Genomic DNA, 12,061 nt, shown 5'->3' on the forward strand with positions numbered 1-12,061 from the left:
ATGTGCACACATGCACACACACAAACCCACCCACACACACATACACAGGACAGAGAAAAAGCATGTGAGGCTTCAATTCTACACAAAGGACTATATAAATCTAAGGAGATCTAAAAAATGGAGATACAAAAGTAACCAGGGAAAAGCAAAACAATTCAGGATAACATGCCACAAACCCAAAAAAAAAACCCAACAAAAATGTGCACACATGCACACACACAAACCCACACACACACACATACACAGGACAGAGAAAAAGCATGTGAGGCTTCAATTCTACACAAAGGACTATATAAATCTAAGGAGATCTGAAAAATGGAGATACAAAAATAACCAGGGAAAAGCAAAACAATTCAGGATAACATGCCACAACCCCCCCAAAAAAAACAACAAAAATGTGCACACATGCACACACACAAACCCACCCACACACTGGACAGGTTATAGGTAAGAATATATGTGTATATAGATACTATTAAATGCAAGCAGTAACTGTGAGAAGAGAGGAGGTGAATTGGGAGGAAAACGGAGTGGATCAGAGAGAGACTTTGAAAGGAACAATGAAATTAAATCATAATAAAAAATCTAATTTTCCAATAAGATAAATTTATTATAATAAGAGAAAATTTTGATTTAGCAATGCCAAATTCCTAACAATTTACCACTGTGCTTCTTTTTTGCAACAGTTTTCTTAGAAAAAGGGGATTTTTCTGGTCGAAAACATTGTACTATGATTCAACGCACAGCAAATAAATTACAAAGAATATAGATTAATACACAGAAGAACAAAAGAATCACCTGAGGCAGCTCCTCGATCTAGAAACAGTTTGGGTGGTTGGATCCAAGATGTGGTGACTGTTCTGCCCTTGCGATTTATCTCAGCTTTATTGAGGTATGAAAGGAAAGACAAAAATTATCCACATGTGAACCTAGAATGTATATGTGTGTATATGTGTATGTAATAAATATATATATACACACACATATACACACATATACACATATATACATATACACAAACATATATAAATCATATATATATATACACACATATACATACGTTCCAGGTATATACATGTTCTTATATAGAACAAACAAGTTATACTTAAAAATATATTATGTATACAGACATTAATAAATGGAAACACTGATGATTTTTAGGAGACAGGAGGAAGAGAGGATAATTGGGAGTTTTTGAAAGGTGGACATGATACAAAAGATATTAAATCATAATTTGAATGGAATAGAATTCTCCAAAAGGATGCATTTATAAGAGAAAATTTTGATTTACCACAGTGAAAATTTCTACCAACTTATTATTGTAGAGCTCCTAGATTTTGTTTTCTTAGAAAAAAGATTGTTCCTTCCTGAAAATATTACACTATTCTTTAACCAACAATAAATATATTGTGAATAATATAGATTAATAAACGAAAAGAACAAAACAATCACCTGGGGCTGCTCCTTGATCTGCAAAAAGTCTGGGTTGGTTACCCCAGGGTGTGGTAACTGTTTTACCCTTGCGTTTTTTCTCAGCTTTATTGAGGAATGAAATAAAAACAAAATTATTCACATGTAAAAGATGTAAAGCAAGAACACATTGTACAATCCACTATGCTTTGCCAATAATAAAGCTTATAAACTACTATGCAATGCTCTAATAGAGCTTTGTCATAATATAGGCTATTACCTTGCTCCTATGATATGTCCCAATGCCCATCATTTACACTTTACTTAGAATTAAGACTCAGATCAACTAGAGGGAGAGCATGCCTGCTGCTGGAAACACAGCTATAAAAGCTCTGTGTTTGTACTGTCATGGTTACCAAAGATGAATCTACAACTGCTAATTACTACATCAGCATAATTTCTAAAAAATAATATATAAACCCTGTTTGTACACTGATAGATGACTGTAGTCTTTACTGTTCACCAAGACAACTTTTGTTTGCAACAGACAGAGACCACTGCAGGAAACTGCAACCGGTCATAGCAGAGAGTGGTGAGGCCTAATTAGAATGGATGTGTCTATAGAACATTCCTGCCTAAAAGGTAAGGCTCAGGAAACACTGTACAAGAGGTGAAAAAGAGGGCTGGAGAGATGGCTCAGCAGGTAAGCACATTGACTGCTCTTCCAGAGGTCCTGAGTTTAATCCTGGTGGCTCACAGCCATCTGTAATGGGATCTGATGCCCTTTTCTGGTGTGTCTGAAGACAGCTACAGTATACTGACATGGATAAAACAAACAAATAAATACTTTTAAAAAAGAGGTGAAAAAGATTGGAAACAATTTGCTCTAAGACTGTGACTCCTAGTAATATCCAGAGCAACACATAAAATAACACCAAGGCCAATATCCAAATATGAGCTGAAAAATGCCAGCAACACATATACAAACTAGACAGAGAAAAAGGCCTGTGAGGCATCCACCCATATACAAAGGACTGTGTAAGCCTGAGGAGATCTGGGAAAGGGAGGGGTGGGAATAACCAGGGAAAAGCACACCGATTCATGGTAAGGTCTACAAACCAAGATACACACTCGCACACACACACATACACACACACACACACACACACACACACACACACACACACACACACTCATACTCCCCCCCTCTCTCCCACATACATGAGTACACTTAAATAGGCTCAACATGTTATTGGTAAGAATATATATGTACAGAGATATTCTTAAATGCAAGCATGAACTGTGAGAAAAGAGCCATGAATTTGGAGGAGAGAAGGGGATAACAATGAGAGATTTTGGAAGGAAGAAAGGATAAGGATAAAAGTTGAAAATAAATCTTAATCAGTAAATAATCTAATTTTTCAAGAGGATGAACTTGGGGTTGGGGATTTAGCTCAGTGGTAGAGTGCTTGCCTAGCAAGCGCAAGGCCCTGGGTTTGGTCCTCAGCTCAAAAAAAAAAAAGAGGATGAATTTATTATAAGAGAGAAATTTGACTTAACACAATGAAAATTTCTACCAATTTACTATTGTGTTTCTTCTTGCATTTGTTTTCTTAGAAAAAAACTTTCCTCCTGAAAACACTATAGTCTTATTTAATATACAGAAAATATACTGTGAATAATATAGATTTATTAAAAAACAGAATTACCTGGGGCTGCTCCTTGATCTGCAAAAAGTCTGGGTTGGTCACTCCAAGGGGTGGTAACTGTTGTGCCCTTGCGTTTTTTCTCAGCTTTATTGAGGTATGAAATGAAAAACAAAAATATTCACATGTAAAGCTAGAATACATTGTTTCATCCATTATGCTTTCCCAATAATAAAGCTTATAAACTACTATGCACATGCTCTAGTAGGGCCTTGTCATACTATAGGCTATCACCATGCTCACATATGTCCCAATGCCTATCATTTACACTTTACTTGGAATTGAGACTCAGATCAACAAGAGGCAAAGCATGCTTGCTTCTGAAAACACAGCTTAAAGCTCTGTGTTTGTACTATAATGGTTACTGGAGAAGAATCGACAACCAATAATTACTATATCAGCATAATCTCTAATAGCAATATGTGAAGATGTCCTTATACCCAAGAATAAATTTAGTCTCTACTATTCCTCCAGAAAACTTTGCATTGCAACAGAGAAAATTGCAGTAAACTGCATCCAGTCATTGCCTAATACAAATGCATATATCTACTGAACATTCCTTGCTCTAAGGTAAGGCTCATGAACACTGTTCAAGAAGTGGCAGAAAGAAAGGAAACAGCCAGAGGGTCACAAGATCGCTCTAAGATGGGCTCTCCTAGTAATATCAAAAGTAACAAATAAAATCTTACCAACATCACTGTCCAAATGTCAGTAAAACAAAAATAAATCAATACATATTCACACAGGACAGATAAATGCACACGAGGCATTCAGCCTATACAAAGGACTATATAAACCCAGGAAGAGTTGGGAAATGGAGGGGAGGGAATCATCAGAGAAGAGTACAACAACTTGCTTTCAGGTGCCAAAAATACAGCCATACAAAATACCCATACACCCATACACAAACAAATATAAACTGAACAGGCTGCAGTTAAAATATTTATGTTCATAAATATTCTTAAATATAAGCACTAATGTGTTTAACGGAGAGGAGGAGGGGATGAATGGAATGTTTTGAAAGGAGGAAAGGATATAAAGAAAAGTTGAAATTAAATCAGAATCAGAATGGAATCTAATTCTACAAAGGAATTAACTTATAGTAAGAGACAAATTTAACTTAGTACAGACAAAATTTCGATCAATTTATAATTGTACTTCTTGCATTTGTTTTCTGAGGAAAAATACTTTCCACCTGAAAACATTGCACTCTTATTCAATATACAGGAAATATATTATGAATAATATAGATTAACAAACAAAAGGAACAAAGCAATCACCTGGGGCTGCTCCTTGATCTGCGAAAAGTCTGGGTTGGTCACTCCAGGGTGTGGTGATTGTTTTGCCCTTGCGTTTTTTCTCAGCTTTATTGAGGTATGAAATGAAAAAATAAAATTATTCACATGCAAATTGAGAACACATTGTTTAATACACTATGCTTTCCCAATAATAAAGATTATAAATTACTATGCACATGCTCTAATAGGGTCTTGTCATAATATAGGCTATCACCATGCTCACATGATGTCATAATGTCCATCATTTACACTTTACTTGGAGGGAGAACATGCCTGCTACTGCAAACACAGCTAATAACTCTTTTGCTTGTAAAGTCATGGCTACCGAGGAAAGATCTACAACCCCTAATTTACTATATCAGCATAATCTCTAATAACAGTATATAAACACTGTGCTTATACCCAAAGATAACTGTAGTCTTTTGTTTATCCAGAAAGCTTTTGTTTGCAACAGAGACCAGTGCAGAAAGAACTGGGAAAGGAATAACTAATTCAGCATCCTAGAAATAACCCAAACATAGGGTTATTATGTTTTGGATCATTAACTTTCAGGTCTCTTGCCAGCACTGAAGTTCTAATCAAAAATTCAGTATCAGTAGATATAGTTTCTTTCCAGGAATTATTATAAAACTAACAAAGTTTAAAAATAGATGATTTATAAATAAAAATTCAAGTTTCAGGGGACATTGTCACATATAGCCTGAAACAAATACCTAGCCATTACTAAAACATGCCCCGTTAATATTCTAACATAAGTATATCTCAGGAATGACCAATCAAGGCTATCCAAGCACACTATCTGCCTTTCAAACAAATTATTGTCAATTAGAAATTCTTATGACATATGGCTGAATTTACCATGTCCTATCTATTGTCACTCTTAGCTTTGACAATTTAACAAGTGGATCTTTCCCTATTTTGGAAAATTTGTCACCACCTGGGTCCATATTTACCTTTGTTTCTCTAGTCATTTCTCCATGATTTTTTTTGCAGTATCAACTTAATCACCAGTGATAAGATACCTTGGTTTTTACATAATTTCTTTTCATCTGAACTCACACCTTAGACTGTGTGATTATATAAAACATCATCCAAATATAAAACGGATTGCAATTTATATGGAAGCCTTAAAATGACCCCTTGGCATCAAATTGTACAGATTAAAATTAGTGCTTTCTATCACCATTTGTTTAATTAAAAGAGATTTTAAGCTGCTTTTGCCCAAATAAAAAGAAAATAACAGTTTTGCCTTCTAAATGCCTAGTGCCATTATTAAATATACAGCAAAGATATTGGAAACAATGTAGATTTAAAAAAAAAACAAAAACAAAAAAAGCAATCACCTGGAGCTGTTCCTTGATCTGCAAAATGTCTGGGTTGGCCAGTCCAAGGGGTGGTAATTGTTTTGCCCTTGCGTTTTTTCTCAGCTTAATTGAAGTATGAAATGAAATACAAAAATATTCACATGTAAACATAGAACACTTTATGTTTAATATACTATGATTTCCAAATACTAAAGCTTATAATACTATGCATATGCTATACTAGAGCCCTGTCATAAAACAAGCTACCATCATGCTCACATGATATATCATACTGCCAACATGGTATGGTAACTCTAAGGATCCAAGAGTGGTATGCATACCTTGACATTAAGAAACAACACTTTAACTAGATTTACCACTCAGCTCAATGAGAGAGAGAGCATGCCTGGAACTAGGAACACAACTAATAACTCTGTACTTGAAAGGCGATGGTTACTGGAGAAGAATTTACAACCAATTCTCTATATCCTCATACCCTAAAAAAATCTATACACTGTTCTTCTACCCATAGACAACTGTAGTCTTTACTCTTCATCAAGAAAAGTTTTGTTTGTAACAGAGAGGATTTCAGGAAATCACAACCAATCAAATCAAAGAGTGGTGGAGCACAATCAGAATAAATAAAACTGCAGAACACCCCTGCAAATAAGTTATAGATTACAGAACAGGACTCAAGAGATGGTGGAGGGGTTGGGGATTTAGCTCAGTGGTAGAGCGCTTGCCTAGCAAGCGCAAGGCCCTGGGTTCGGTCCCCAGCTCCGGGGGAAAAAAAAAGAAAAGAAAAAAGAAAAAAGAAAAAAAAGAGATGGTGAAAGGAATTGAAAGTGCAAAAGGGTATAGAAGTTTGCTATAAGACTGTGTCTCCTAGTAATATCAAGACTAAAAGATATAATGACACCAAGACCGCTGCCCAAACGTGAGCTGAACAAAAAGACACAAAAACTTATATAGAGTGGACAGAGAAAAGCCTGTGCTTACACCCTACACAAGGGACTATATAAAACTGAGGAAAACGGGGTTGGGGATTTAGCTCAGTGGTAGAGCGCTTGCCTAGGAAACGCAAGGTCCTGGGTTTGGTCCCCAGCTCTGAAAAAAAGAACCAAAAAAAAAAAAAAAAACCTGAGGAAAACTGGGAAAAGGAGATGTGAGACTAATCAGAAAAAGGCACACTGATTTCATACTCAGGGGCCAAAAAATATAACCATAATATCACACATGCATTCATGTACTCTTATAAAGACTGATCATATCATAGTTAAGAATAGATATTCTTTTTTTTTCCTATTCTTTTCTTCAGTGCTGGGGACTGAACCCAGGGCCTTGCGCTTGCTAGGTAAGCGCTCTACCACTGAGCCAAATCCCCTACCCCAAGAATAGATATTCTTAAAAGCAAGCATAAACTCTTAAGAGCCATGAATTTGGCGAAGAGAGGGAGCAGAAATGTAGGTTTTAAAAGAAAATGAGACAAAAGAAAGTTAAAATTGAATCATAACCAGAATACATCTAATTCTTCAAAAGAATAAAATTAATATACTAAGAGAAAATTTTGACCCAGCACAGTGAAAATTTCTACCAATCTATCATTGTGCTGCTTCATACTTTTGTCTTAGAAACAGTTTTTTCTCTGAAAATATTAATTATTATCTAACAAACAATAAATAAATTGTGAATAATATAGATTAATAAGCAAAAAAAACCAAAGCAATCACCTGGGGCTGCTCCTGGATCTGTAAAAAGTCTGGGTTGGTCACCCCAGGGTGTGGTAACTGTTTTACCCTTGCGTTTTTTCTCAGCTTTATTGAGGAATGAAATAAAAACAAAATTATTCACATGTAAAACATGTAAAGCAAGAACACACTGTACAATCCACTATGCTTTGCCAATAATAAAGCTTATAAACTACTATGCAATGCTCTAATAGAGCTTTGTCATAATATAGGCTATTACCTTGCTCCTATGATATGTCCCAATGCCCATCATTTACACTTTACTTAGAATTAAGACTCAGATCAACTAGAGGGAGAGCATGCCTGCTGCTGGAAACACAGCTATAAAAGCTCTGTGTTTGTACTGTCATGGTTACCAAAGATGAATCTACAACTGCTAATTACTACATCAGCATAATTTCTAAAAAATAATATATAAACCCTGTTTGTACACTGATAGATGACTGTAGTCTTTACTGTTCACCAAGACAACTTTTTTTTTTCTGGAGCTGGGGACCGAACCCAGGGCCTTGCGCTTGCTAGCCAAGTGCTCTACCGCTGAGCTAAATCCCCAACCCCAAGACAACTTTTGTTTGCAACAGACAGAGACCACTGCAGGAAACTGCAACCGGTCATAGCAGAGAGTGGTGAGGCCTAATTAGAATGGATGTGTCTATAGAACATTCCTGCCTAAAAGGTAAGGCTCAGGAAACACTGTACAAGAGGTGAAAAAGAGGGCTGGAGAGATGGCTCAGCAGGTAAGCACATTGACTGCTCTTCCAGAGGTCCTGAGTTTAATCCTGGTGGCTCACAGCCATCTGTAATGGGATCTGATGCCCTTTTCTGGTGTGTCTGAAGACAGCTACAGTATACTGACATGGATAAAACAAACAAATAAATACTTTTAAAAAAGAGGTGAAAAAGATTGGAAACAATTTGCTCTAAGACTGTGACTCCTAGTAATATCCAGAGCAACACATAAAATAACACCAAGGCCAATATCCAAATATGAGCTGAAAAATGCCAGCAACATATATACAAACTAGACAGAGAAAAAGGCCTGTGAGGCATCCACCCATACACAAAGGACTGTGTAAGCCTGAGGAGATCTGGGAAAGGGAGGGGTGGGAATAACCAGGGAAAAGCACACTGATTCATGGTAAGGTCTACAAACCAAGATACACACTCGCACACACACACACACACACACACACACACACACACACACACACACACACACACACACACACACCCATAGTAACACTTAAATAGACTGAGTAAAAGTTACAGGTAAGAACAAATGCAAGCATGAACTGAGAGAAAAGAACCATGAATTTGGAGGAGAAAAAGGGGTATCAATGAAAGATTTGGGAAGGAAGAAGGATAAGGAGAAAAGTTGAAATTAAATCATAATCAGTAAATAATCTAATTTTCTAATAGGATGAACTTATTGTAAGAGAAAAATCTGACTTAACACAGTAAAAATTTCTACCAATTTACCATTGTGTTTCTTCTTGCATTTTTTCTTAGAAAAAATACTTTCTACTTGAAAACACTGTACTTACTCAATATACAGAAAATATATTGTGAATAATATAGATTTATTAATAACAGACCAAAGTGATCACCTGGGGCTGCTTGTTGATCTGCAAAAAGTCTGGGTTGGTCACTCCAAGGGGTGGTGACTGTTTTGCCCCTGCGTTTTTTCTCAGCTTTATTGATGTATGAAATGAAAAACAAAAATATTCATATGTAAAGCTAGAGCACATTGTTTCATCCACTATGCTTTCTCAATAATAAAGCTTATAAACTACTATGCACATGCTGTAATTAAGTCTTGTCATAATATAGGCTATGACCATGCTCACATGATATGTCACAATGCCCATCATGTACACTTTACTTGAAGGAAGAGCATGCTTGTTACTGCAAACACAGTTAATAACTCTTGTGCTTGTAAAGTCATGATTACTGAAGAAGAAACTGTATAATTTCTAATAACAATTAAAGGATGTCCTTATACCCAAAGGTAACTTTAGTCTCCACTGTTCATCCAGAAAACTTTTTATTGCAACAGACACCATTGCAGGACACTGCAACAAATCATAGCAGAGGGTGGTGAACCCTAATTAGAATGGCTATATCTACAGAACATTCCTGCCAAAAAGCTTAGTCTTAGGGAACACTGCTCAAGAGATGACAAAGATCCGCATGAGGGAGTCAGGAAGTCTGCTCTAAGACTGATTCTTCAAGTACTATCAAAAGCACCTCTAAAATCCCACCAACATTGCTGCCCAAAAGTGAGCAGAACAAAAATGCATCAATTGTGTATACCAACTGGACAGAGAATAGCCCACAAAGCTTCAATCTTACATAAAGAACTATGTAAGTCTAAGGAACATTGGGAAAGGGAATGATGGGAATAACCAGTGAAGAACACACTGTTCCCTATCTGTTATAAAAATACAGCCATGAAAACATGCATGCAGGTATTATTATACAGACAGAACATGTTATATTTAGAACTATGTCTACACATAGATATTGTTGCATGTAAACACTATTAGTGAGAAAAGAGGCTATACAACTGGCAGAGAGGGGAGTTTTAGGGATAGGAAAAGGTAAGGAAGAAATATTGAAAATTATAATCTCAAAATAAAAGGCCATTTTCTGTTTTAAAACATGAAAAAAATCTATAATCAGCAAGCAATCTAATTCTCCAAAAGGATGAACTGTTAGAATAACCAGGTAAATTGAAAATACTACAGTGAAAATTTCTATTCATTATCATTGTTCTACTCCTTGTACTTATTTTTTATAAATTGAAAACTAGTCCTGTCTTGTAAATCATTACAGCATTATTCAATATAAAGCAAACTTTTGAATTTGAAGAGCAGGAGGGATATATTAGTAGGCTTTGGAGAAAAGAAAGAAAAGGAAGAGAGGTGGAGATTAAATTATCTCACAAAAGAACTCTTTTTAAACCTAAAAGCTTCCTAATCAGGAAACCATCTATTCCTCTAAAGGATGAACTTAATAGAATAACCAGCTAATTTGAATTAGCATGTGAAATTTATCACTGTGCTGCTTTTTATATTTGCTTTCTTAAAATGACAAAATCTTTCCTTCTGAAAAAAGAATCACACTATTATCCAATACAGGAATGACCTTGTAAATCAGTATAGATAACAAAGCTACATAATCACCTGGGGCTGCTGCTTCATCATCAGTAGCTGTGGTTACTCTTTTGCCCTTGGGTTTTTTCTCAACTTTGTTGGGATATGAAATGAAAAGCAAAAAATATGTACATTTATAGCTAGAACATATTATGTTGAGCATGTATGCCAAATAATAAAAGCTATAATCATAATATATACACTCCAATATACTACTGTCATAAGAAAGCTCAGGTGGTATGTGGCTTCATAAGGTACTCAAGTAAGCTAAATTTACACAGTTTTAATATTTTGGATGGGGACTGATTGCCATGTTAATTTTAACTATCTTCACAGCAAATAGAGAAACCAATGAGATATTTAAGTATCAAAACCTTAACAACTTTCCTATAAATAATGAAGTTGACATAGTAAAATCTAGTAATCCTAAATAAACTAGCATTTGAAGGAGAGAGATGAAGGACAAAAACATATTCAAAACTCAACTACATTTATTTGGGGTGTTTTACTTTACAAATATAAGAGTAGTCAGTATACTGCCTTGCTTTTCCATATTCAAACATAATGCATAACTTTTAACTCATGATAAGAAATATCAAAAATGTTTTGTAGCTTTTTGACATCCCACTTTTACTTTTTAACAAAGAAGACCATCCTGGGCTACTGGGGCAAATGTAACATCATTTTACCGGCACTGTAACTTTCTCCCTCATTTATAACTAAGTCACTTATTTACAACCAGCTTATTTCATTTTTAACAACTACTTTATAATCCATGTTTCAGATATCCGTTTATGTAATAAAAATGTCACTAGTAATATCATTCACATTAGTTTAGTTTTTCTTACACAATAGCCCTGTCACCATTTTCAGGATTTTGACCAGGACCAGATCACTGATGCCTCATCACTTGGGCATCATCACTAAAGATTCCAGCTAAAGCCCTGAAATGGTTATTCTTCGCAATTTCTGGAACTCTTCTATCTCCAAGACAAGTGTTCCTTTTTCCACCTTCAACTCCCTTACTTGCTATCTTTAGTTCCAGATTAACTGATCTTGTTTACAATCTCACTGCTAGGTTTATCCACATTTCCCTCTATTTTCATCCAAAGCATTAGGTTTCTTCTAGCTTTGCTCTGCTCCTAATGCAACTTGCCTTGCACTCAACTGTCCACCTCTACCAATAATTGTAAATGAAGTAATCACTTCCATCATTAACTCTGATTAGGAAATTAGCTCCTACATTTAAGCCACATTCTCATCAACTTTGTTTTTAAATAAGAAGCAAAAGAATAAATATTAGCAATTTAGTTCTATAAAGACCTAGACAGCAAACATTCTGAAGGCAACATATGGTTTCTGTGTCAATTTTTTTCTTTGCTTTAAAAAGCAAAACAATACAAAAACAGAACATATAAACTAACCTCATCACATAACTAC

General features: G+C 35.5%; 1 protein-coding gene across 5 annotated transcripts in view; it reads right to left on the reverse strand.

Moving 5' to 3' along the window:
• Positions 1–12,061, reverse strand: part of Scml2 (Scm polycomb group protein like 2) — a 154,535-nt gene that overhangs the window by 40,504 nt on the left and 101,970 nt on the right. For all 5 annotated transcript variants that reach the window (XM_087600965.1, XM_087600963.1, XM_087600966.1 and 2 more), the window contains 8 exons: positions 10,652–10,714; positions 9,074–9,157; positions 7,449–7,532; positions 5,758–5,841; positions 4,397–4,480; positions 3,120–3,203; positions 1,453–1,536; positions 799–882 (listed from right to left, as the gene is read on the reverse strand). In XM_087600965.1, the coding sequence (XP_087457091.1) occupies positions 799–882; positions 1,453–1,536; positions 3,120–3,203; positions 4,397–4,480; positions 5,758–5,841; positions 7,449–7,532; positions 9,074–9,157; positions 10,652–10,714 (651 nt within the window). The remainder of the gene's footprint in view (positions 1–798; positions 883–1,452; positions 1,537–3,119; positions 3,204–4,396; positions 4,481–5,757; positions 5,842–7,448; positions 7,533–9,073; positions 9,158–10,651; positions 10,715–12,061) is intronic.

The sequence above is a fragment of the Rattus norvegicus genome, chromosome X (assembly GCF_021556685.1).
Source record: "Rattus norvegicus strain SHRSP/BbbUtx chromosome X, alternate assembly SHRSP_T2T, whole genome shotgun sequence".
NCBI lineage: Eukaryota > Metazoa > Chordata > Mammalia > Rodentia > Muridae > Rattus > Rattus norvegicus.